Below are 24,744 nucleotides of genomic sequence, written 5' to 3'. Positions count from 1 at the left end.
GAATTTCCCCTTCGGATATCACTTTTGTGATGCTTCCTCTCTTCCGAGTTCTAGACAATTGCTAATAATATCCGTGATCGCAAATTTTTCTTCTATCGTGATATTCGCATTTTACAGTGATAATATAATCGTATCGTTCGTGAAACAAAAAACGGGTACCGCGCGCGTGTGTGAGTGAAGGGAAAAGGGCGAAGAAAAAAGGATCTCCTCACCGACACCGTACCGCTGCATCGTTGATGCGTTGGTCTGGCGTTGGTCTGTTGGTTTTGATTTTTTCCATATTTCTTTATCGGAAATGCTGAGTCAATGGTGGAAAGCTATGAAACCAATGTTAAATCTAGGGCCTTTGCGAAGAGAAAATTGTTTGGTGGTGTTTCTGCTGTGACGCGTACATGCCGCAAAACGGTAAAATTAGCATCATTCCGGTTGCGCTACGCTTTAGAGAGCTAAGCGCTAGCTGCTGCCACTGTTGCCGTTCGGTTTCTTGGTAAGCACAGCAACAGTACCGGACAACAAATCGGCCAGCCGGGTTATTTGTAGATCGCGACGGTGGCAACCGAGTGCCGTTGAGAATGGTCGTTTCGAAGGAAGGTAAACGCCGGCGTAAAGTGTCCGCCATTGCACAAGCCGGTGGCGGCAGCACCAATCCATCATCCGGCAGCGGGTCTAACGGCCCCATCACCAGCGTAGCAGCAGAGCGTGATCTTTCTCCACCGGAAATTCCAAAACGGTACGTACCTGCTATTTAACTGTCGATTTGTTTAAATAATGCTAGTGAATCCTAATTTTCTTCCTCTCTTTCAGCCCAAAAGTGCACGCACAGAGGAAGTTCGCTCAAGGACAGGGAACGGCTTCTTCGTCCTATCTTAGCTATTCTTCTGCACCTCCCACACCGGGCAAAGATGGACAGAATCGTGCATCACACTCTGGAACGGGAAATGGTACAACACCTACCGTACCTGGCAGTGGGACTGGCGCTGAAGCCAACCCACAAGTACCGGAACTGTTACCCAACATGCGACCAAACACGGAAGATTTCCTTACATTCCTGTGCTTTCGTGGAACACCGGTATTGCCACCTGCGTTAGATTTTTTTAATAAATCCAACTCCGGAGCGTCTACTAATGCGGGAAACAGCAGCACCGGGGGAAGACTATCTTCCACACCTGGCGGTTCGGGTAGTTCCAGGCTAAAATCACCACCATCAAAGACAACCTCATCGACGAACGTAACACCCGGTCCAGCGATACCCTGTTCCACTTCCTCTAAGATAATCGAACCAAAACAAACGCCAGAAAGGCAAGACAGTACCACTTCGAGTAAAGCCGTGCAAAACGAACCGGTCACCAAGGAAAAACTGCTAACTTCAACGTCAGGGACAGCCACTCCCGCTACAACGTACATCCCATTCGCTGTACGCAAACGTGCGGAACAACATCCGGTTCCCGTAGAGACACGATCCGATCGAAAGCGTACGCAGGATAAGATGGAGGCACTACGCAAAAAGTATCACGATCAGCGAGTTGCTAAACTGCGAGCAACGACACATGGCCAGCGGCAGAGTGGACGTGGCAATGTTTCAATAAATACACGGTCTTCAAGCGTTCCGTCGAAACCGGTTCGAAAAGAGCAAGATGACGAAGAGGAGGCGAATGGCTCGGAAAATGAGACGATGAATGAAGTTAAAGCAGAAGACGAAGCGAAGGATGGGCCAAACGAAGAAAATAGGCAGGACAAAAAAGCCTCCGTGGAGGAACCAAACGTTGGCAAACGAAAAAGTGGTCTACGTAGTGGTGGAACATCTCACGCCTCAAGTCCGGCTGTTGAAAGTGCCAAAGGATCGCCCATAAAAATTGCTCGGAATGCAAAGCGTGATTCATCAAAAGTTGCTAGTGCTCATGACGACGCAAGCAAAGAATCGCCGGAGAAACCAGTTGAAAGTAAAATGCCCAACAAAGTGGGTAAAAGCACACCTTCGCCGAGTTCGCTTGTCGAATATGCTACTAAACCGAGTGGAACTCGCAGTACAAGCACCGCGAGTTCGAAGAAATCGGTAAAAGAACCCCCCAAGAATTCACCCACTCAGCAACAACAACCCGCGTCCGATGTCCGTGTTTCCGATGCGGAAGGAAAAGAAAAGCGGACGACAAGGTTATCCGCCCTGCGGAATCCGCCTCCAGCAGCAGCCAAACCAGAAACGATAAAACCAGCGAAAGATAAACGGAAGCAGCAGGAACGAGTTGATTTTTCATCCGACGATGATGAACCTTTATCGCGGGCCACGGGCACGGAGAAACGTTCGTCAGATACGGTAGCCACTAACGACCTCGGTAAAACGACCCGTTCCGGTAGAAGTCGCAAATCGGAACCAGCCACACTCGACAAGGACCCGGACGAAATTCCGGATAAAAAGACACGCCGCTCCGAGTCCGTCGTAAGCCGCCGTTCGGACATAAGCTCGCGAAAGTCCGAGTTGCGCGAAACAGGTACGGCGAAGAAGGTGGAAGAACTTCCCAAACAGCAGCAACAACGCGGACGAAAACGGAAAGAACCGCCTCAGCCACAGCAGCAGGTCGCTAAATCGTCTAAAGACGAGGAATCCAACAGCGAGCTGAAGAATGATGAACCGCTCTCATCGGAAAATGTGGAACCGGCCGAACATAAGCAACCGGCAGCGGGTGGACGAAAGAAACGGGAAACACCCGCAATCGATACAACCCGAGACGGCACACTAACGCCGGAAGTGGAGGAAAAGAAACCGAAAACGGCATCATCGACACCGGTGGAATCGCTAAGTACATCGAGGCCATCGCGCAAAACAAAGGAAGCGGCCACCTTGTACATGGAGCTGATCGGTAGAAAATTTAATCACGACGACAAGTCGGATGATGATGCATCGTCACTGGACAGTCTTGAGCTGCCGAATGTGCGCAAGCTGGAGCGAATGGAGAACGAGCTAAAAGCGAATGTCAGTAAGTCACGGGACGCAAAGCAGCAATCATCCGGGACTGCTCCCAAGGGTGCCGGTAAAGCGAAAAAGAAGGGCCAATCAACGAACGAAGCTAAATTAGTGCCCGATTCGGTGGATGATGCAGGCAAGCAGCAACCGGACGAGGAAGCAGACACTAAAATCAAGGAGAAAAGCTTCAGTGATTCCGACGAGGAACCGTTGGCTAGTAAATTTCAGCGCAAACAGCAACAAACGCGCAGACAGCCAACGAAAACAAAGGCAAGCGCAGCCAAGTTGCCCGCTGGACGTAGGAATGCAAAGAAAGCGCCCGTCTCGAATGAGGCCAAAACCGAAGACGCACAATCATCTCCCGAGAAAAACGAAAGCCTCGAAAAGCTATCAAGGAGTGACGAAGCGGTTCGGCAGCAAACGGTACCAAAAAAGGGAACAGGAACAACGGCATCGGTAACAACCGCCAATAACATTAATTTGTCACCAACCACCGGTACAGCTAAACAAAACGGTACATTGGGTGTTGGTATGGTTGTTGGGAGCGTAACGAGAACTCCCACAAAAATGACCACGAACAGTGCGCTGAACAGTCCGGTGGAATCTCCGGTCCTTTCATCCGATCATCTAAAAAGTCCCACCACATCGGAGGGTCAGAACGTATCGAGATTAAACAAATCGCTGGACAATACACAGCTGTCCACCACAGTCGAACCGGCCGAAAGCCCGATAAAGATACCGCAAATGTTGAACATACCGACAGTCATACCGACGCAATCGTCATCCTTTCTGCAGCTAGCAACGCCAACGAACCTGCACCAGCAGGCTCCGTTTACCCGTGCCATAAAACCGTCGCTTGGAACCACTTCCGGCGCAGCAGCGAACAGTATTGCAACCGATGGTTACCTGTCTTTGAATAAATCACCCACGGGGACAGCGCTGAACGCGTCTCAGCCGGAAACCGCTCTGCCTTTCAATCGATCCGCTGCGCTGACGATAGCAACGGGGACAGTTACTGCAAGCGCGCCTAAAGCTGGTGACTTTACGCTACCACTCGATGAGTCTAATTTCCTTAAAGGTTTCGACAAATCCACCGATCCGAATGCGATGGATAAACCGACCGGGACCCATTCATCGCTGCTGGGTAACTTGCTTCCAAGCAAGGAGGAATCGGAAAAGATTTTCGGCATAGCGAGCGTTAGCTTGGCGCAAAGTTCCGGACCCTTGGATACGAAGTGTACGCTTGGGAAGTGTGGTTCCGTGCACAAACCACCGCTTGGGCCACCCGTCCTGACGGAGTCACTGCTCGGTGGCACCCTTTCACCGCGAGATCGCCGCAAGGCGAAGGTCAACATGACACATGAGCAGATCCAGAAATGGATCTGCGAATCATCGTGGTCACCGATCGAGGATGATCTGAAGGATGACGATTTGGAGGTGGTTGAACCGGGCACCCGTACACCACCGCCCCCGTCAACGGGTTTTACCGCTGCTCAGCCTACACCCACGACGCAACCTTCAACAGCGGTCGCCTGTTCCGGGTGGGCTGGAATGATGGCTTCCACGTCCACACCACTCAGCACGCCCACCGTTGGCAATGGACGAGGTAAAGAGGAAAGTGCCGATCGTACACCGGTGAGCGGTCCAGCCGTGTCCACAGCGGTGTCCACCGGAGTGGAGAAAAAAGATATCGCTTTGCAACCGGCACAAAAAGAACCCACCACTTCGGTGGCGCAAGAATCAAAACCTAAGGGCGGTGGCAAGGGAAGCGACACACCGACAAAGGGCGCTGGCGAGGGACAACCGACGAAGGAAGTGTCCAGCGTTCCAACGCCAACCAGCAATAAGCAGCGCGAAGCGAAGGAACAACGAAAATCGAAAGCAGAAACACCCACAGCACCGGCTACATCGACACCACGTGCTACGGCCACAACACCCACTACATCGGGAGATCGGAAGCCAATCTATCGGAATGTCACAGGTCGAACGCCCGTTTACAAACAAGAGGCACTGTCTGTCAAGCAACCACCTGTAGCAACGCCGCCAACACCAAGCGGGCAGCACGTGTCTTCGATGTCAGGCTCCACGAAACAGGCCGCTGCCGGTGCGCAAGGATCGTCCTCCACGCAGAGCAACAAATTCGGCGCCTTTTCCCCAGTAAACGAACCGAGCGTTTATTCGTTTGATAAGGAGGAAGATTTTATGCCCGTGGCGACACCGTTCCGCCGACAGCATGGTGGTGCAGCCAGCAGTGGTCGACGGGAATCGTGTAATTCATCCGCCCGGGATGAGCCCACGGTCGGGGGTGGCAACAACAAGCGCGATACAACGCCAGTGGCCGACGAAAAGATCGCCTTCCAGAAGCCACCGGTGGTGACGAAAGCGAACAATGTTGGCGGAACGGTGGCCAATTCTGACGAGAAGATAAAACCGAACGAAATCACCGGCGGGGAGGGCAATGTGGAGAAAAAGGAAGAGGATAAGGCACACGCACAGGTAAAGCAGGAGGTGAGTGATACGGAGGCGGACGGTGGTGGCGGTCAAACGTTTTACATTCCACTGCAAGGTCCGACGGCGGGTGGCGGTGGCTCCGGTGGGGGTGCTAGTTCCACAGGCAAATCGGCCGACCAGCTCATACAGGGTGTTGCGGTTAAGCTGGGCACGGAAGGTCCGGACGGTCCGAACCAGCGCGTCATAATGCACGCGAAGCTGGTCACGAAGGCCGAGATGGGTTCGAATCCAACCACGCTGCCGGACTCGATGAACGTGCAGGAGCTGGTAAAGAGTCTGACGGCACAGGGAGGTGCTGCCGCGGCACTAAGCAAGGAGGGACTAGCCAAACTACTTCCGATCGGACTGCTGCAATCTCGCTTCAAGTCTACCACCCAGCCGGAACCAGCGCCCTCGACGGATGCGCGCACACCGACGCTGGACGATCGTGCCAGTGCCGAACCGATGTCACGCGGTCTTTCGCGTATCGCGTCCAACTCGTCTCTTTCATCCCAGCGCTCGAAACCGACCGGGAAAGCAACCGCAAAAGGCGGAACGGCCGGTCGTGGAGGTGGTGCTGCTAGTAGTGAGGCGGTGTCAACACCTCAACCGGACAACAATACGGTGTTCCCGCGTCGTGACGATCCGGCCCAGATGGTCGAGGCACCGGTATTCAAACCAACCGAAAAGGAGTTTCACGATCCGTTGGAGTACATCGAGCGGATTGCACCGATCGCGTCACGGTTCGGCATCTGTCGCATCATACCACCGGCCAGCTTCAAGCCGGAATGTCGCATTGCGGACGATATGCGATTCATGGCGTACAACCAGTACGTGCACAAGATGCTGCACCGTTGGGGACCGAGCGCGAAAGAGTACGCTGCGATCAAGAAATATTTGGCCACGCAAAGCATTAACCTACAGTCACCACCGGTGATCGGTGGCATGGAGGTGGATCTGCCACGGCTTTATCATACCGTACAGGAACTCGGCGGTCTCAAGGAGGTAATTGAGAAGAAAAAGTGGGCCCGTGTATCGGAGGACATGTGCATTCCGAAGGCGGCGCACGATCGCGTCTCGAAGCTGGACGACATCTACTGCAAGTATCTGTTGCCGTACGATACGCTCTCGCCGGCCGAACGACAGAAGCTGTTCGACGAGGTCGAGGCTGACTGGGCGAAACGGGAGGCAAAGGCACGCCGGAACGCGGACAAGGGCGTTGGATCGGAGATCCGCAACAGTGGCGATTCCGACGAGGATGATTCAAACGACGAGGACGATGAGGAGGACGAAGACGAGTGCTCGATGGAGTGCATCGTGAAGGGACGCAGCATGCCTCTGAACCAGTTCTTCCGGATCGCACGCAACACCATGTCACTGTGGTTCCGGAACAGTGAACCGAACGTGGCAGAAATCGAGGCTGAATATTGGCGGCATGTGGCCGTCCGCGATAGCCACGTGTGCGTACATTCCGGTTCGATCGATTCGAGCGCGTTCGGGTACGGCTTTCCGAGCCCGAAGGTGAAGGGTTCGTCTTGTGCGAAACACCCTTGGAATCTGAAGGTACTGACGAACAACAGTGGATCGATTTTACGCTCGCTGGGACCGGTTATGGGCATCACGATTCCCACATTGCACGTGGGCATGCTTTTCAGTGCCTGCTGCTGGTATCGTGACCCGCACGGGTTGCCCTGGATCGAATACTTGCACACGGGTGCGAACAAGATCTGGTACGGCGTGCCGGACGATCAGAACGCAAACTTCCGTGCGGCGCTGACGGTGCTTGTGCCAACGCACTGCCAGAACAAAACGATCTGGTTGCCCTGCGACACAGCGATGGTACCACCGCACATGCTGACCGATCGGAGCGTTTCCCTGTGCCGCACCGAACAGCAACCGGGACAGTTTGTGGTGGTGTTCCCGCGCGCATACACGTCGAGCTTGTGCACTGGATACGCGGTGTCGGAGAGTGTCTACTTCGCTACCAACAGCTGGCTCGATACGGCCAAGGAAGATTTTAGGGTGAGTGGCCAATGTGGCGAGCGATAATGGTAAACGGGGTGTTTCGAATGAAAAATATGCTCTTCTATTGTAGGATATTCAAGAAAGCTGCGAACCGACGATGTTCTCCGTGGAGCAGCTGCTGTTTGCAATTGCGAACGATCAGCGCAGCAACCATGATACGCTCGTACAAGCGTATCCGATGATCGTCGATATTTACGAGAAGGAGAAACAGCATCGACAAACACTGAAGGTAAAGGGAGATGATACAAACGGCAGTGGTGCTCTTGGTTTATTTAAAAAAATCCTTTTCTTACCCATGCACAGGAACAAGGCGTAACAAAAACGGAACGAATCGAGTCGAAAAAGAAGAGCGCCTCACTGGACGAGTTCGAATGTGAACGATGCCGGGCGAATCTGTACCTTTCGCTGGTAAAGGTAAAAGTGAGTAACATCGACGATGACGATGATGACAATACGACGGTAGATGAGGAGGAACGCATCTACTGTCTGAAGCATGCCGTGAAGCATTTAGCTGACGGAGGCCTCCAGACGAAAAACTGTCGACTGGCGTACACCTACTCGCTGGAGGACATCGAAGAGCTGTTGAAAAAGCTACAGGATCGTATCGCCAATAAAAAATCGTCGAAATCGAGCGCTGGCAGTAGCGGTGGCGGAGCGGGAGGCGGAGCTGGCGGTGGCGGTGGCCGTGGTAAGTCTTCGCTGCACCTAGCGTCCACATCGTCCCAGTCTTCTTCATCCTATCAAGCGCCCAGCCATAGCAAGTATGCCGGAATGGCCACGATGTTGAAGTAGGATTAAGCCATCCAAACCTTTCCCCTGCATGAAAACGATCTATTCCGGTGCGAGCAACTACTTATGTTCTGCACTATGGTAAGAAAGCTGGCGTGTGTCATGGCGTGCCCTTCAGCGGGCAATTAATTCACGGTAGTATGAGGACATTTTCGCTAGGGATAACCAAGATGGATGCGAACTAAGCTCCAAATGGTAAAGGTTTCTATTTAAAGTTAGTTTGTATCTCTTGTGTACATTTTTTCTTCCCTGTAACGCATCGATGTGAGCATATCAATCTCATACTGGACACACGAAAACATCACGACACAGGAACATAAACCAGAACCAGAGTATTAGTTACAGAGCATACACATATAACATCCTTTTTTCCCCTTTTGCACAGTATTTAAATCGGAGGCTGTCGCCCTTTGTGTAATTTCACTTTGTACGGGACAGTATTAACTTGCATCCATACGATCTATCGGTAAGCTTACTATCTCTGGATGTACGCGTAGGAATCATAGAAATAATCCGCGAGGCAATAGAAATGAATTCTGTAATCACATTGGGCTAGCTTGCAATGAACTGAGGATATGATTCTTCTTCTATGGACTGCTCACAGTTGAGTATGTCGCGCTGACATGGTTAGCAGCAGGTTACCACTCATTCTCCAGGGAATGTTAGTAATGGCATGATGGAGAACTGCCAGAAACGAATGCAGGATGAATGCTTACTCTTTCACCGACACCGATGATGCACAGCGTTGACTGCTGCAAGTGTCGCTCAAAAGCGGAAAGCGATTAGGGGAGGCCAAACCACCATCGCTCGTTAATAGCAGTAACATGCAAGGTGTGGAAATGAAGCTAAGTTAAGCCTTAATTTAACGGAGGAATGAGTTTCATTGCCGGTTTTTGGTAGAATAGTAAAGATGGTGAAGATATAGCAAATGGCTTATAACAAACTCTACCCTTAACAATGTTAACTATGCGCTTCAATAAGATTGGAGGCATAACGGATTGGAGTCATGAGTGTTTTAGGCGAAGGGCAAATAGTAGGTAGGAAATAATGGCACCCGACGACACTCGAAACATTGCAATTAGGCAATGGAAACGCTTCTTCGATCGTAGCGCATTAAATTATTAATGGCTGTTTAGGGAGGAAGCAAGGGAACGACATGGAATGTGGCCCTACTAGAGGAACTCCTGTACCCAATACCCGGAAGAACTATCCCCGACACACACACAGAATTGTACATGTATCATCATGCAACATACTAGAGCCTCAAAACAACACAGCACATTCCCAACAGAGCCTACAGCTGTCAGTGCCCGGAGACTCGCGGAAAGTCTTGGCATATACAGGGAGAAACACTGCACGGCGCACTGCACATTGCGACACAGAGACGCTACTTAGGCTAACCTTCTAACGAAATCCTAACGAGTAGACAGCTCCGGCTTCTAAATGAATGTTACTCGATCGTCTCCCCGATAGTTGCCAGTAGCGCTACGAGATGTTATAAAATAGGATATTGCCAGCAACGATACATGCGATCACTAACTACGTCTGGGCCTTAGTATACGCATTGGTTGATCGAGTGTGTACCACTGTAACAATAGATATTATATGCATTAGCGCAAACCAATGCCAACCAATTCATATCGCTTCTCGACAGTAGGCGGCCTCATACAGGTGAAAGACGAGAAGCGTCATTAGGCATTTAGGCAGAAGTAGAGCCAGTGTTTCACGTGTTTCACGCACTGGATTGCACTGGATGTTTCATTTCCCTCAGCATATATTTTTCTTTACGAATGTAAATTGTGTGTAGTGTGCATATATTTGTCTCCGCGTGTGTGTGTGTGTGTACATATATATAGAGATGTAGTTATATGTGTGTGTCCTCGCCTTGAAGGATACATTGCTGAAGAATATGGCAATCGTGTGAGACAATGGCGCAATATGAAGACTAGTCGGTTGAAATTTAGCAATTAAAATGAAAACAGCAAACGGGAATAAAACAGAAGAAACCATCACATCCGTGCAGATGTAAGAATTAATTTATAAAAATGTAAAGCCACAAAGGAAGGGTCGGATATAGAGCCGCAAATGAGTAAAAGCCGGTTTGCGATATGGAATGATTACATGTTACGAGTAACACGAAATTGCTAATGCTTTAGAAAAGATAGTACATATAATACAGTGAAAATTGGGCGAATTAGTGATACATTTACAACCCGGCACGCATATACATATACCCAATACCGCCACGGAACAGTGGAATAAAGCAGATCCTTTAAATATTACGGAAAAGATAGCACGACAAAGTGAATGTTTGATTTGTGGCATAGACAGAGTTTAGGATTTAAAAAAAACATACACACACACACATTCAAACACGGAAACAGAGAGAAACATCAAAATGAACTATTTACTGCAAATTTAAATCCACTCCGATGGCCACTTTGGCAGCGGGGAAGCGAAAAGGAAGGTTGCTTTGGAGGCAAAGCCTATTTAGGTGGGGAAAAGAACCTGCACAACAAATTTGGTTAATTGGTTAAGGAAAAAGAGAACCAAACACATACACACACATACAGCCACTTATAAAAAGAGTTCAATATATGTTTAGTAATAAATATTCCCTAAAAACAATGGTCGATCGCAGTGTATTCACTTATTCCACTAATTGATTGAGGTTTACTTTTTTTAGGATGTTTACCTCACCACACTCGTGAATCCTTCTGCCTAAAACGTCTTAACCTGATATTGTCACATGTTGTAGTCGGATCTCGGAATTGGATTTTGGATCGTATGGAATTGAAATTTAGGGTAGCCTATAATATGGATGATTCCCCGGAACGTAGATAGTCCTCCCGACTTCTCTGCTACCTTAAGAATGTCATCGTCAACTGATACTCTGCTTCTTGATGTACTTCCTGATTGATGTGAATGTTGAGGTCAAAAATCCCATCCTAGAAATACATAAATAGGTTGAAGTAAAAGGGCATATAAGGGTTCACGGGGCGGCCAGATGGTGTATTGGTAGCGCAGCCGGTCTGCACAAGACAGGACCTCGGAAAAATTTCATCTGGATCTTTCGATATACCCAAGGATATTTTCGATCAATTATTTACCTTTTTAATAGATTTTGTGCTATAAATTAAATCACAAATTTGGGCCCCCAACACGGCGAGGCCCTAGGCGACCGCCTACTTCGTCTACCGTTTGATCCGCCGCTGCCTGTTGTCGAAGCACGCCGACGTGAAACCGTACAGTAGAACAATAGCAAAGACAACGATTACTTCTCAGTCCCAGGTTCGATTTCAAACGGTTCCTTCTGATTGTTATATTTCTTTCTTCTGTGCGTTTCCTGCTCCATGGGCCATTCCCAATAATGTATAACTTGCTAGTTTTCCCCTATTGAGATGACGAGTTGCAGCTGTATTAGATCACGTCCTGAAAGAGTGGTGTCTACACTTGTCGTGCATTGAGTTCCAGATGTACAAATATGAAACCGTTGTTTATTCATAGGTGACGCAACCTCCCACCTTGTATCATCAGGTATGCAACTGTGCTATTTGCTCAACATGGTCGCGATGCGTGCCACTCGCCAATTTTGCGTAGAAGTTTGATTTTCTTCGCGGGATTCTGTATGTAAAGATCCTGGTAAATAAGTGTTCTAATGAAAGGAAGGCTTTGGTTTCTAGTAGAGACGTTAGTTGTTATTATCTTAGTATGCAACATTGAACGGTAAACCAATTTCACGGTTGTTATCACTTTACGCACGTTGCTTTTTGTTCTGTTTGTCGAGTGATCCCTCTGCTACCTCGACGATATCTTTCTGCGCTGCTGGTGTTAGAATTTTTTCCTCCTTCGATGGTTCATATGGAGGGAGAGTTTCCTGTCCGGCCAAGTGCTTCTTCAATTCTGGTAGGGTATCGTTTCGCACGTGCTCCCGGATCGTTTTGAAATACTCGATGTAATGGTGCAGATTATGCCTACAAAGAAAGAACACGTGGTGAAACATGTGCGGTAGTAGATTCTGTCCCTGAAGAGCCCCACAACGTACAGCATAAGTAGAATAGGACCAAGCATTTCACGCGTATTGTACAGATGGTGCACATACGCGCGGGAATGTTTCTGGCACGTGTAGCACCGGCAACCGGCCATCAGGGGGGCAAAGTCTTCCGCCCATCGTTTATCGGTGGTGTCCAATTCGGTCGTATGCTGCTCAGTAGAGGTGACATCGAACGAAAACACCAAGGCACGATGTTCCTGGGCCGCCTTCAGATAGACGTAGCTCGTGTCAAAAATGTCCACTCCGGCCGCAACCATCTCGAGCACAAGCAATGGATCGTACGAACCAAAGCAAAAGCGAACCTTCCCCTCCGGTAGCTGTTTGCAAACGTTGGTAACGATCGGTAGCATGGTCGTTCCATCCATTCGCGCCACCGATGGGCCGTTCAGGTGCAATCCATCGATTAAGTATCCAGCAAACAGTTCATCCGATTTTTTCAGCCATTCGATCGATTTTTCACGCAAATTTTCATTATACCCTCCGACAACGGGACCGATAATGGAGCAGGAATGTAACGTGTCCGATTTACGGTGCCATTCGAGACATTGCTCCACAAACTTTTCCGTGCGATCGAGTGACTTCTGTTCACGCTTCTTCGAACTATGCATGTCCGTGTCGCCATCGTACATCGGCACGTACGCATCGGGTCGGAACGATTCAACCAGCGTCATGTATTGTTCCAAGCTAATGTTTCTACGCCCGTTACGCGTGTACACTGGCACCAGTTCCTTCTCCGGCACACCCGGGATAGGAATTTCGCTTGGATCGCGAGGAAAAAGCAGCGTGGCACTGTTGTTTTGTGCGATAAATTCTGCAATCGTCATGCGGCTTGCTTGGATCGCGTCTTGCATGTGAAGCGTGCTGGAAATGCTGAGATGCAAAAAGGTCGGTTCATGGCACACATGCTGCAGGGCTTCTTTGCTTAGGTGCGGTATGCTGCCACCCTGCAAAACACACAACACAAGATCAAAAAGGGAGCTTATCGAAGGGTGCGCTTCAAAGCGATGCTTACCTTTGTGTGAAATATAATTGCCGGCGTCGAGAGGGACAGATCGGGCAATCGGTCCAAGCCGCCCAAAACGCCCAACCGGCCAGAACATTTGGTGATGGTGCTTAGGGTGAATTTCATGCTGTAAACAACGTGCGAGCAAAATATGTTATTTCCCGGCGTGTTTATTTACGAGCCGCTTTGACAGACGGGTTGGTATTAACCCTTGAGAGAGCAACAGATGTTTCTCGTGGAAAAACGGTTGATCAACGAACATGAGCTAACAGCCGTACGAAATAAGGCTGGGCATGTAATGAGATAGATGCAGGGACACCAACCAGCTGGAATTGGCGTTGGGTCCTGTTAATCTCGAGTTTTCACACCATGAATTTCTTTGTCCGGTTTCCAAATTTTTTCTGCTGTCTGGTATGTTCGTTGTCTGCCAAGGATGAAATCTCCTATCTCCCAGCTGCATTTGAGGAGCCCCTTTTTAGTAGCTATTTAGTAAAATTAAAACGAGATTCAACGTTACTGCTGAGAAGAACATGTACCATTTATTGATTAGCTTTGCATTGTCTTCCTATAAGTGTGCCACATTTTATGAGTTTAAAAATAAAATTAATAAAAGCTCTGAGAAAAACAAATGACGAACGCCTGTTGCTCCATATCGCCTTGTAGCTTTGGATGTGTGTTCTTCTGTTGTTCTACTTTCTTATATTATTTTCTTTCTAAATTATCCCAAACGCATCACGCCTGTTGTGTTGCCGCTGTATCACAGTCGAAATTACTTAACGTTTCAACCTGTGTGCTTGGGTTTTTCGCCATTATAATGTATGTCCACGTTGTAATGCAATGTTTTCCATGTTATCCTTCCGAATGCAAGGGGACCGATTCCTAGTCAACTAGTCCATTCGCATGTTACTGTGTGACTAAGAAGAAATTAGATCGTAGCATACACAAGAAATGAAACAAACAGGGCGTAATACTAATATAATTTGTTGGTTTGTTACAGTAAAAGCAAATGATTGGAAAAGACTAGGTGCATGCACCAGCTCTGCTGTAAACTATACATATACAAGAATATATATATTTTTCAGAGTAAGCATCAAAAGAATAGAGCATAATAATTATCATTTAATCGTGCGCAATGCGGTTCTGCAAAACATTCTTACAATCAACGCACCAAATCGGGGTTTAGTCATTTAAATGGCCCATCATTCGTTCACAGCATTCTGCCTTCCGTTCAATCCGCGAAATGGAATGCTTGTTAAAGGGGATGGTGGTGGTTGGAAGTGATTTTTTGCTTCTAACCAAGTTAGTTTTCCTATTACTACTACAATCGTAATCGTTCCTATCGCAGCGCGCAGAAAATGAAATGAAGGGCAACCAATACGACGTGCGTGCGTGTTGGATGGCTGAGTGACGAATGATTGACTGTTTGAATGGGAACAGGCTACAAAAAGATAATTTAAATAATTTAAACACAAAACACATTGCACATTTGCTCTAGAGCTTTGGATTTTGTGACGTCCTTCCATATCGCTTCTTTGTAACCGTGCTTTGTTCTATATATGTATGTATAACGTAGATTCTCGCCATATTTTGTTTTTCCTTTCCTTGTTACGTCGCCATCATTAGCGTTTTAGAACAATGATGAGAATTATGAACGCTAGTATTGCGGCTGCTATCAGCGCAAGAATGAGCTTCTTCTTGCGCGCTTTATTCTACCGGAAACGAGAAAGAAAAGAAAGTGTAACTGAACGTATGTTTTTCTGTTCCCTTTGGTTCCCCCAATTAACCACCTACCTGATAATGGCTGGCCTGTTTCAGCTGCTGCACACCTTCCGATACGAAGACACTCGTCTGCTCAACCGACGCTTCAATCGAATCCACCTGGTGGCTTTGTTCGTACACCAGTGCGCCGAGCTTTTTGTAAATTTCATTAACACTAACAATATTCTCCTACAAAAACAGGAATGGAAATGTGTTAAGCGCACTCATTCGTCTCGCTTTTGGCTTACACCCTTGCATCTTACCTCCAGCTCACGGATGGTTCGTTCTTGATCCTCTAGCGCCTGTAGATCGATCTCCTCTTGCAACTGTTCCTGCGTTTGACCCCGGGAACCGGTAATGAAGTTATCCTCGAACATCGATCCACCACCACTGTTGGACGTGTTGTTATAGTTCGAGCCCATGCTCGAATGATGCGAACCGGGCGGTTTGTTCAGGGCCATTGCAGCCCCACTCGCTTGCCTCGCCTGCCGGATGGCATTCTTCTCCAGATCGACCGTCTTCCGCTGTACCGCCTGAAAGGCGTTCAGGGCGCTCGAAAATTCATCCACCAGTCGGTCACGCTGGATCTTCAAGTGACGTTCCTTGCAATTAACCAAATCATTCAACTGGTTCGTCGTGTCGTTTATCAATTGCTGTGTATAGGATCGTATTTGATGGCTAATGAAAGAAGGAAATAACGTGTTAAACACGAAATTAAACTTATTTGCAGCAAGACAACATGCAAAATAGCGTATTGCGTATCAAAATGTCGTGTAACGCGCTTTGTTTTTCAACCATCGAGATAAGATACGATCGAGATGTGCTTAATGGCGCTATAAGACAACACACTTACAGCTGTTGTTTGAGCTCCGGTGAATCCTGTGCCGTGCCGAACTGGTTGACCATCCGTTGCATAGATGAAACTGTAGAAAAAAGAACCATAAGCTTCAACTACTGAAAAATTGTTACGATCTATAGCTACCATTTTGCAGGATCTTCTGGATGCTGGCCACCACGATTTGGGCCGTTTTCTGGAAATCCGCCTCATTGGTAATGTTGCCCGTGGTGGCATTATTGTCGAATGATGCGTAACTCATCTGGAATTGCAAACAAATCCAATCAGTCTGATGTAATTTGTTTTGCTAAATGGAGAGTCCAATAAAGGGCCCTAAACTCCGGCCCGAAGCAACAAAGCAGGGCAACACGTTAAGTAAACGGTCGTTCGTACGTCAATATTGTTACATGTCGTAGCAACCATAGAACGATAATTCGATTATTGCAACAAAAGCGTCAGCGTGGCTGTGAATCACATCCGATAAGCTTGCCTGCACCAACACCTGGTTTCCACCTGCTTACCTTCGTTTTCACTTGTCTCACAATGTTTTGCTATTTTCGTTTGCCTCTTCTGCAACGCCGTCGATTCCGGTTCGAGAGTTAGAATCCGCCCCTTTCCAGATGGTTTCGAACGGGGATTACAAACGTATGCTTTAGTATGCCTTTAATGTCGATAATATGTTCGGGAATGAATATTAGGCATCTAGCACACACTGAGTCATTGTGTTGGTTCTGTTCCAAGTGAAAGCTACGGATTCTGAGCGACTTTGGGGGAACTTCGGATGGTTCTATAGTAACACTAGCACTACACCGTTAAACCGTTCCCTTTGGATCGCTTCTACACTTTTACCGTGTTCTGTTCTTCCCTCAACACCCTGGTCGTATATTTGGAAGCTTTATTTAGCGAAGAATTGCTAAGATTACGTCGAAATAACAACACACTAATCTCTTCCGCCTACCGTTCGCCTCTGGGGGAAAGAAACTTTCTGCAAATGCATCCAGATTGACAGTTCGACTTGTCAGGATCGTTCGTCTATTGCACGGTGTTCAAAAGTTCAGTTTAAACGGCGTTTCGTTTTATCTGCCTTGTCGCCTCCAGCCGGTTGAAAGGATTTCCAAAAACCAGCAAGGATGTGGCCTTCTATTGGATACGTTTCTTTATCGTAGCACTATAATAATATGTAATAAGATTCACTTTGCGGGGGAAATTGCTTTATTTTTGACAGATCTAGAGTGAAACATATCCGACTTGTAAATATGAACTGTGTGAGTTAGTTTGAACTTAAACGCACAATTAACGCTAATGAATTATAGTTTATAGGTTTCCGTCTGTGAGGTTGAACCATCATAGATGAAAGTATTATCGAACGGCCGATACTGTCGCGTCACTAGCTTAATCAGCTCGTGCGCAATGCAACCACCGAGGTAAGCAGAAATGCTATGTATTTCTGCGCCACCATATCGACATATTTCATATGCCAAATCGTCGCTCAGCGGCGTACCGATGCCCCATTCGCTTAGCATCTTTGCCGCAATGCTCTTCATGCCGGTCGTGTCGGATTCCGCTTCGCTCTCGCCCGGCAAACAACCATAGTCCGCCTGAAATCGGTCCAACGCGCGCAGCACAATGTAATGACCCATCAGTGAGTTGGGCGTTTCCAGCACGCTAGCGATGTGCGACGAACGGTGGTAGCCCTTGTCGAACTCGTCCGTAATCTTTGTACCTCGTATGACCGCAATGTTAGCCGCTTCGCGACAAAACAGCCGAACGTCTTTGTCGGTGATCAGATCGTTCGGTTTGTTCAGCTCCTTCAACAGTTGACGTGAGCGACGAAACACAATCTCTGCATCGTGTGCTGCCTGGTTGCGGTACACCGTTTGCAAGCTAATGTACGAGTTCGTATCGGCTGTCATATCGGGCAGAACACCGGGAACTGGCAGCAAACCGTTTCCCTCATTGTCGACGAAGTCTTTCAGCGCACGTGCCATAATCCAGAAAGCATTGCTCTGCAAGAAGGGAGGAAACATATCGAGAGTTTCATAAAACATATTTGATTACAGTTTGCTCTCGGCTCGTTACCTCGGTATTTACATTAACACATCGATCGTCTTCCAGTATCTCGCGCACGAACGATGACGGTTTTCCACCACCAAAGCTTGAATTGACCGCTTTAACAGCCTCCTCGAAATTTTCTTGCTCTCCGTCCATCTTTGAACGGATCAGTTCCCTAAGCTCGGATTTTTCCCGATAAGTCGTCGGATAGCGGCCGTCATGTGTTGTGACCCACTCTTGTAAGAATTTGTACAGCACCACCAACCACGGAACTTTGTTCGTAATTTCCGTTTCCTGCATGTGTTTTTTCAGCTCCTCGAATGGGTGCTCTAGCCGCAGATCGGTCTGCTTGTTGTCCGGATGCGTTTCGATGACGCAATGTTCACGCAACTGCAACCTAGCGACACCGTAAAACCCTACGGACCGTGCGACGATTAGCGGAATATTCTGGTCCCACAGTACGTTCGACAAACGCATGATAGTTCGCTCGCTGATAGAGGTTGCCACTACAACGTCAAAGCTGCGAAAAAAATCCGGCTGCCCATCGATCAGCTGTTCCACATGCTCGTCAACGTAATCACCGTTGACATCGGGATTCAGTTCCTGTAGCAGCTGCATGCATCGTTTCGCTCTCGGTTGGCCAACTGCGTCGAGATCGAGGAAAAAATTGCATCCGACATCTTCCTCCGTGACGGGCCGATGGTCCACAATAGTGAAACCACCGATGCCGGGTAGCACAATGCCCTTCAGTATCTCGGTACCGAGGGCCGTCGCATTGATCAGACAGATTTGCGCATTTTCCAGCACTGTTTGACCATGTTCACCCCAAAGTCTGACGGGGAAAAAATCAAAGGTGAAGTACTTCAGTACGCTTTGCTAGAAGCGGAATTCAACTACACCGACCGCAATACGTACCTGATTTGTCTATCATATTTGCGGCTTTTGTCTGACATCTCGGGAGATTTCGGTGCAGGTGAGGACATGGTGTGAATATGGCTATATTTTACGTAAAACAAATCACTAACGCGCGCAAGATTCACAAAGTTTCCAGCGGCCACAGAACCGGTATTTACTTTTCTTGTTGTGCAAAAATTAAGTTCTACTGTCAAAATACCTTCGCCAGAGCTTTGGCGGTGGTTTGTCAAAATAAACAAACCTGGTGAAAAAACGTCGCACTATTCGTTGGGGTTGTTTCTTCAATCAGCAAATCTTTTGCTAACCCTAACAATCTTACCAAAAGAGGCGTTTTTACACTGTTTTATTCACAAAATTGTATTAATTTTCTTCATCCAAAAAAGTCCGTTTTAAATCATTCGTTAAAAGCTGCACACAATTTGACAATTCGCGCAATGTGTTTGACATTGTCCAGAGCTTTTCCTCGCCGAACGAAGAAATCATACTGACTGCGCAGTCAAATTCGGTAGAGAAGAATCGTGCAAAAATATTGTAGCCTCTCCCCGCTGGTGCGTATGTTTTCGTGCATCGATTGCAAAGACGCATTAGTTGGTGGTCCGCAGCTTACCCGAACTGCATAACCGTGCATTGGTTCTTAATAACTCTGCTTTGTGCACATAAACAGAGCCACGCACACGGTCCCCGTGTGCACTCTCCCTCTGGACGAGCGAAAAAATTGTTTGTGAAGACGCAACCGAGTGGGACAGTGTTGTGATTAGCGAATTGAATCGGATTCAGAATTGCCAACCTCTGCCTCAGTTTGGTGTCGTCATATTTGTTGTTGGTGCTGTTGTACAACCGCTGACGTCGGCATCATCTGGGCCGTGCAGTGGAGCCCTTGCAACCAAGTCAACAACGCGCTTGTGGCCCAAAAAAAATCCTTCCCATCCTGAAACATACTTTCTCCTCTTCCTCGTGAAATCCACTCCCGTGTTTTCGGAATTTGTATCCGAGGCGAGTTAAAACCGTGCATACCGTAGTCAGCCTACGTTGTGCTGCAACCGCGTGTTGCATGTTGACGGCAAGATGTCCTACCGCATTCTGCGCAAGCTGCAGGGCAATGAGCTGGAGATAAAGGAACAGATCGATGAGGTGTCGGATGGTGGCGATGCCGATTACGACACCAACAGCACCAGCAGTCAGAACCGCAACAACAGCAAGAAGCAGCTCAACATCAATCGATACGATCTGGTACGAATCGGCATTAGAAGCATACCGATACGAATAGCATTTTAATTTCCTTTGTTTTTCTTCCACGCAAACTCCAAAATGCATCTTTAATTACCGTTGGACAACATTTGCCCGATGGCATCCTTTCATCGTGGCCCTTTTATCAGCTAAACCAGCAACAATCGCTATCCGAGAGCGAGGTAAAGGAGGACGATAACGATGAGACGGAAAAGGACATCGCGGACGGACCGGTCAGTGTGCATCTGGCCGAGGCAAAGAAGCGCAAGAAAAAGAAGAAGAAGAAGACGGGTAAATACATCTCCAGCTCGGCGAGACGCAGCAGCGAGGACAATGCGGACATCGAAGACGATTTTACGCGCACGGTGAAGGAGGTGGACAAACTGTTTGGTAATTTCCCGCGCGATTCCTCGGACCACCATCATCATCATCATCACCATCACCATCACCATACCAGTGAAGGGGGTGCCAGTGATGGTAAGGCGGCGGGCACGGTCGTAACCGGTGGTCTGACCGGCAAATCGTTGCTGAATGTGCAGCATAAAAATCTGAATCCACAGTACGAGATGAAGCGCATGTTCGGCAGCAAGGTCGTCGGTGATCAACAGTGAGTATAAAGTAGGCGTCGATTGATACTTGGCAACACTGGCTCGATACACTGTGCGAAAGCCGGCGCAACAGGCTGTTGTTTGTTGATATTTCAACCCTTCACTGTCAGTGGGGTTTGAGTGTGGATGGGTCGATGTCATCAGCTGTGAGGTTGTTACGGATTGGTTTAGTTGTGTAACCATGTATTTCTCAACCGTAAAAGGATTTATCAGCAAATATTGCACAGTTTTTGGAGAATGCACCCAAGGAGCGAATGATTGCGTACTTTTAGGAGAGCGGAAGTTATTTAGTTCACTAGTGTTTTTTAAATTCTTTCTGGGCGTTTCGCAATGTTGATTAATTAGCCAAACTGAGTTATTCGTTAAAATGTCCTGACAATTGCCTTTTTTGTGGCGTGTGGTGAATGAAATTTCCCCATTAGATTCTAATAACGTCCGTTCTTGCATTTCTATCATTCAGGAATAAACGACGCAATGCCCGTGGTGCATCAAGGCTGCAAAAGTCTACCTATTTGGTGAACCCAAAAGACTCCTGGCCACCGGTCGGCAAATCTGGCATCTACATGAACTTGGTGCAGGCACCGGAACCGAGCACCTCTACATCCGCCACCGGTCCGAAAGCAATCTTCGATAAGAACGTGATCTACTTCGCGTTCGAGCACAGCCCTTCATACCGGTTGGTGCAGCAAAAGTTTCTCGATGCCGTCGAGAGCATGGACTCGGAGAACATTATTCACATCATCAACCAGTACCCGTACCACGTCGATTCGCTAATCCAGCTGAGCGAGCTGTGCAAAATGAGCGACGACCACGCGATGGCTTCCGAGCTGATCGAACGCGCACTGCTTGCGCTCGAGTCGTCGTTTCACACAATGTTTAGTCTCACGCAGGGCAACTGTCGATTGGATTACCGGAGACAGGAAAATCGGGCACTCTTCATCACACTCTTTAAGCACTCGCAGCATCTGGAGTCACGGGCCTGTTCGCGGACCGCGCTAGAGGTAGCAAAGTTGATACTGTCATTCGATCCGGTTAACGATCCCCTCGCCATGATCCTGATTGTCGATTACTATGCAATACGGGCGAAGCAGTACGAGTGGCTGGTGACGTTGTACGAGGAATGGGACGCCACGAACAATCTGTCCCAGCTGCCCAACATGGCTTACTCGTACGCGATGGCACTCTTCCATCTGAAGCGCCCCGAAGCAGCCGACAAAGCTTTGCAATACGCGCTGCTAATGTTTCCCGGCGTACTGCGTCCGCTGATGGATGAACTGTCGATACAGGCGGACAGTAGAGTTGCTGGCCACAACTATTTCGGACCGGGCTCGTACAACAAGGCACTGGTAGCGCTTCAGCAGCTGATGTCGCTGTACGTTTGCCGTTCGAAGTTGGTCTGGCGCGACGCGGAACTGTTGCCCTGGTTGGAACGCAATGTGAATACCGTATTGGATCGAGTGGATGCCAAAGAGGATGTTATTGCTGAATATGCTACCAAGCGGAGTCAAAGGTAGGTAGCAGAATGACTGTTCTCCAACTGATTAGGTGTTGTTGCAGCGTGTTTTTAATGCTTTCTTATCATAACAGGTACGCGAATCCACCACGGCAAGTGCTCCGTCATATTGTGCTGTCGGATTTTAAGGAAAAGGTTCCGCTAGCTCAGTTCATCAAGAAGGAAACGGATCCAATGTTGATGTACGACCCGCTGCCGCCACTGGATTCCATCAACATCTACTCCAAGTGCGTATGATTATTTATACAAAATCATGGCTATACTATAAGTTCTGTATTCTTGTTTCGTCCAGCAGACCCACTATGACGTCGAGCAACAATCGAGTGTCGAACGATCCGCTGCATCTCTTCTTTCAATCACTGCTTCCTAACTTCAACGCTCAAGCACAACCCGCGCCACCGGCTGCTGCTCAACAGGCACAACAGGCTAATAACGCCGCAGCAGGTGCCGCTGCGGGTGCTGGTGTTGTCGCTGCCGGGGCCGCTGCTGGTGCAGCTGGTGGCGGTGCCGCTGGTGGTACCGGTGCCCCTGACTGGGACCTTGGAAGCATGGCAGCATACAGCAGTACGCTTGTTACGATCGTGGAAGCGATGCGGGAGTTCCTGTCCGGTATCCGTGCGCTCGAGCGACCGAACGATGCGGACGTGGACGAGGCGGAAAGCAGCGAAGAGGACGAACCGAACGATTTTCTGGCGTAAGCGACCAAGCGCCTCCATCGGACAAACGCGAAAAAAAAACTGTTGAATTGCAAAAATCTAAAACTTATTCATATATCTACAAAACATAAATATTGCGCTGTGGAATGGCAACGGCCGATAAAGTTAGTCATTAGTGAATAGTTTCATATATCGCTGCCCTCTTTCGGTTAGGTGTACTGTCGGAGTTTCGGTTACGATTGTGTTGTTGAATGATGAAAAAAAATGAACCTACAGACTCCCGCCGGTACGATAGAATCGTGCTTTGCGTGTGGGATTAGCTTTGTAAGCGCTTACCAGACAGTGCGTACTTTATACTGTTTCGAAACGAATTTTACAAAACGCGTTAAGCTATTGATGTTTGATTCGCCGCCTTGCACCGGTTCATACGTTGATGAACACGGATAATTTAATGTATTTGCGCTAATGCTAGTTCGCTGTTGTTTCGCGTGCTTAAGAATGATTATCATTGTCTTTGTACACGGAAGATTGGTCACTATTCGACTACGTCTACTAAATATTGATTTTACAATTCGCTCACATTGGTGATGGGGCTTCAACTTCATTTTAAAATATCGTGTATCCTGTCTTACGTGTGTGTGTGTGAAGGAGTGCATTACACATTAATTTTGATCATGCATGTATCTACAGGCTGGTTCGCTCTATAAAGAACTGGTGACGCATTTAACATATTGGTATCTTAAATACAATGTTTGTGCAATACTTGCAACAACTAAATGTTTTGCTTGTTTGTATTTTTCCATTTGAATTATTTAAACACGTGTCTTTGTATGAGCGCTGTTTTTCGCATCTATTTCTTCTACCTTTTAATTTTTTAATCTTTACAGTCCCCATTTTTCAGGAAACGTATTGTAGTGCGAGTTCATGAGACCCGATCAATGATTTGATCATAATATATTCCGCTTGATCTTTCATATTCTTACAAAGAGGATTATTTCTAAGCTCAAGACTGTCATTCTCTTTTCACCGTATCTCAATGTACTCCGTAAAACCTGCATGCGTCGATGCGTATGTTAATTAAATAAACATAAAACAGTAATGAAGCAGAAGCATAACATCTAGCAAAATAAATTCTATTTTCTTTACCAAACTAGTGTGCGCTACAGTTTTCAAAATAAAATGATTCGTCTGTGCAAAATCCGCTCGTCAACTGTGTAACATAATCGTTTCTATAAAAGCTTTCTCTAGCTAATGGTAATATTGGCGAATGCAGCATTAAACATTTGTACTCGTTTGTACTTGTGGGGTGATGGAGAAGGGAAAAGCAACAAAAAACAGGAAACGCTGAAAAGTCTCACTAGCACCACACTATAAGTGGGTTTGTTAATACAAAAGAGAGTGTCAAAACGACTAATACATTTAAAAAAACAAGAATAGAAAAAGGATTGTAAAACAATACATGTTTTTTCTTTTACGAACAAACGGAACGTATCAAGAATGATTGAAAGACATAAAAGGAAGATTAAAACGAGAATTGAAAAATAAAGTAATTTAATAAACACATGGCAATTATTAACAGTATTTAAATAATTGAAATTAACGAAATGGAGTTGGTAAACAACTATGAGAAAAGAGGAAAGAAATTAATGTTGAAACATAAAATATCGTGTAAAACGGTTTGAATGAAAATCATCAGCACCACCCAGCAATAAAACAGTAACAACAGTGCTGTATAAAATTCAGAACAAAAATCTCCAATCAATTCGAATGCGAAACATTCAATTATGCAGAAAAATGCTGCATTAAAATGTATCCTCTATGACTCCACTCATAATTAGCCCCGTTCCTCCCCTTTGCTGG

The 24,744-nt window shown here is 47.5% G+C and overlaps 5 protein-coding genes across 6 annotated transcripts; 2 read left to right on the top strand and 3 right to left on the bottom strand.

Moving 5' to 3' along the window:
- Positions 1–310: 310 nt before the first annotated feature.
- On the top strand, positions 311–10,876 carry LOC128301866 (mucin-17). The gene is made up of 4 exons (XM_053038519.1): positions 311–730; positions 805–7,471; positions 7,545–7,703; positions 7,778–10,876. The coding sequence occupies exons 1-4, from the start codon at positions 573–575 to the stop codon at positions 8,264–8,266; spliced, it is 7,473 nt and encodes a 2,490-aa protein (XP_052894479.1). The 5' UTR covers positions 311–572; the 3' UTR covers positions 8,267–10,876.
- Positions 10,877–11,379: 503 nt separating this feature from the next.
- On the bottom strand, positions 11,380–13,453 carry LOC128303399 (queuine tRNA-ribosyltransferase accessory subunit 2). The gene is made up of 3 exons (XM_053040338.1): positions 13,330–13,453; positions 12,309–13,261; positions 11,380–12,237 (listed from the first exon to the last, which is right to left on the bottom strand). Exons 1-3 carry the CDS (start codon positions 13,444–13,446, stop codon positions 12,018–12,020), a joined length of 1,290 nt encoding a protein of 429 aa, XP_052896298.1. The 5' UTR covers positions 13,447–13,453; the 3' UTR covers positions 11,380–12,017.
- Positions 13,454–13,837: 384 nt separating this feature from the next.
- Positions 13,838–16,885, bottom strand: LOC128301825 (syntaxin-7). The gene is made up of 6 exons (XM_053038459.1): positions 16,435–16,885; positions 16,061–16,175; positions 15,932–16,001; positions 15,342–15,756; positions 15,112–15,267; positions 13,838–15,029 (listed from the first exon to the last, which is right to left on the bottom strand). Exons 2-6 carry the CDS (start codon positions 16,173–16,175, stop codon positions 14,940–14,942), a joined length of 846 nt encoding a protein of 281 aa, XP_052894419.1. The 5' UTR covers positions 16,435–16,885; the 3' UTR covers positions 13,838–14,939.
- Positions 16,886–17,129: 244 nt separating this feature from the next.
- LOC128303702 (nedd8-activating enzyme E1 regulatory subunit) lies at positions 17,130–19,041 on the bottom strand. Its single transcript, XM_053040751.1, has 3 exons — positions 18,881–19,041; positions 17,993–18,797; positions 17,130–17,919 (listed from the first exon to the last, which is right to left on the bottom strand). Exons 1-3 carry the CDS (start codon positions 18,946–18,948, stop codon positions 17,221–17,223), a joined length of 1,572 nt encoding a protein of 523 aa, XP_052896711.1. The 5' UTR covers positions 18,949–19,041; the 3' UTR covers positions 17,130–17,220.
- A 340-nt stretch (positions 19,042–19,381) lies between these two features.
- Positions 19,382–23,043, top strand: LOC128303725 (transcription factor 25). Of its 2 annotated transcripts, none has more exons than XM_053040779.1 (5): positions 19,382–20,110; positions 20,257–20,714; positions 21,176–22,225; positions 22,303–22,455; positions 22,524–23,043. In XM_053040779.1, the coding sequence occupies exons 1-5, from the start codon at positions 19,946–19,948 to the stop codon at positions 22,924–22,926; spliced, it is 2,229 nt and encodes a 742-aa protein (XP_052896739.1). In that variant the 5' UTR covers positions 19,382–19,945; the 3' UTR covers positions 22,927–23,043. The 2 variants fall into 2 exon arrangements, with proteins under 2 accessions (XP_052896739.1, XP_052896738.1); XM_053040778.1 differs by having other exon boundaries at positions 22,521–23,043.
- Positions 23,044–24,744: the final 1,701 nt, after the last annotated feature.

Source organism: Anopheles moucheti, chromosome 3 (assembly GCF_943734755.1).
Source record: "Anopheles moucheti chromosome 3, idAnoMoucSN_F20_07, whole genome shotgun sequence".
NCBI classification, from domain to species: Eukaryota; Metazoa; Arthropoda; class Insecta; order Diptera; family Culicidae; genus Anopheles; species Anopheles moucheti.
The sequence above is the reverse complement of the archived record's forward strand: the minus strand, read 5'-3'. Positions and strand labels throughout refer to the sequence as shown.

What these genes read in the sequence shown, in the direction of transcription:
- LOC128301866 (XM_053038519.1), top strand. Translation starts at nt 573, where the DNA reads ATGGTCGTTTCGAAGGAAGGTAAACGCCGGCGTAAAGTGTCCGCCATT. An exon ending in CCACCGGAAATTCCAAAACG is followed by an intron (nt 731 to 804) that starts GTACGTACCTGC and finishes CCTCTCTTTCAG; the next exon opens with CCCAAAAGTGCACGCACAGA. An exon ending in AGCATCGACAAACACTGAAG is followed by an intron (nt 7,704 to 7,777) that starts GTAAAGGGAGAT and finishes ACCCATGCACAG; the next exon opens with GAACAAGGCGTAACAAAAAC.
- LOC128303399 (XM_053040338.1), bottom strand. Translation starts at nt 13,446, where the DNA reads ATGAAATTCACCCTAAGCACCATCACCAAATGTTCTGGCCGGTTGGGC. An exon ending in CAATTATATTTCACACAAAG is followed by an intron (nt 13,262 to 13,329) that starts GTAAGCATCGCT and finishes TGTGTTTTGCAG; the next exon opens with GGTGGCAGCATACCGCACCT. An exon ending in GGTCCTATTCTACTTATGCT is followed by an intron (nt 12,238 to 12,308) that starts GTACGTTGTGGG and finishes CTTTCTTTGTAG; the next exon opens with GCATAATCTGCACCATTACA.
- LOC128301825 (XM_053038459.1), bottom strand. Translation starts at nt 16,175, where the DNA reads ATGAGTTACGCATCATTCGACAATAATGCCACCACGGGCAACATTACC. An exon ending in CCGGAGCTCAAACAACAGCT is followed by an intron (nt 15,757 to 15,931) that starts GTAAGTGTGTTG and finishes TTCTTTCATTAG; the next exon opens with CCATCAAATACGATCCTATA. An exon ending in AACAGGCCAGCCATTATCAG is followed by an intron (nt 15,030 to 15,111) that starts GTAGGTGGTTAA and finishes CGTTTCCGGTAG; the next exon opens with AATAAAGCGCGCAAGAAGAA.
- LOC128303702 (XM_053040751.1), bottom strand. Translation starts at nt 18,948, where the DNA reads ATGTCCTCACCTGCACCGAAATCTCCCGAGATGTCAGACAAAAGCCGC. An exon ending in AAATATGATAGACAAATCAG is followed by an intron (nt 18,798 to 18,880) that starts GTACGTATTGCG and finishes TTTCCCCGTCAG; the next exon opens with ACTTTGGGGTGAACATGGTC. An exon ending in GTGTTAATGTAAATACCGAG is followed by an intron (nt 17,920 to 17,992) that starts GTAACGAGCCGA and finishes CCCTTCTTGCAG; the next exon opens with AGCAATGCTTTCTGGATTAT.
- LOC128303725 (XM_053040778.1), top strand. Translation starts at nt 19,946, where the DNA reads ATGTCCTACCGCATTCTGCGCAAGCTGCAGGGCAATGAGCTGGAGATA. An exon ending in ACATCAATCGATACGATCTG is followed by an intron (nt 20,111 to 20,256) that starts GTACGAATCGGC and finishes CCCTTTTATCAG; the next exon opens with CTAAACCAGCAACAATCGCT. An exon ending in TCCATCAACATCTACTCCAA is followed by an intron (nt 22,456 to 22,520) that starts GTGCGTATGATT and finishes TGTTTCGTCCAG; the next exon opens with CAGACCCACTATGACGTCGA.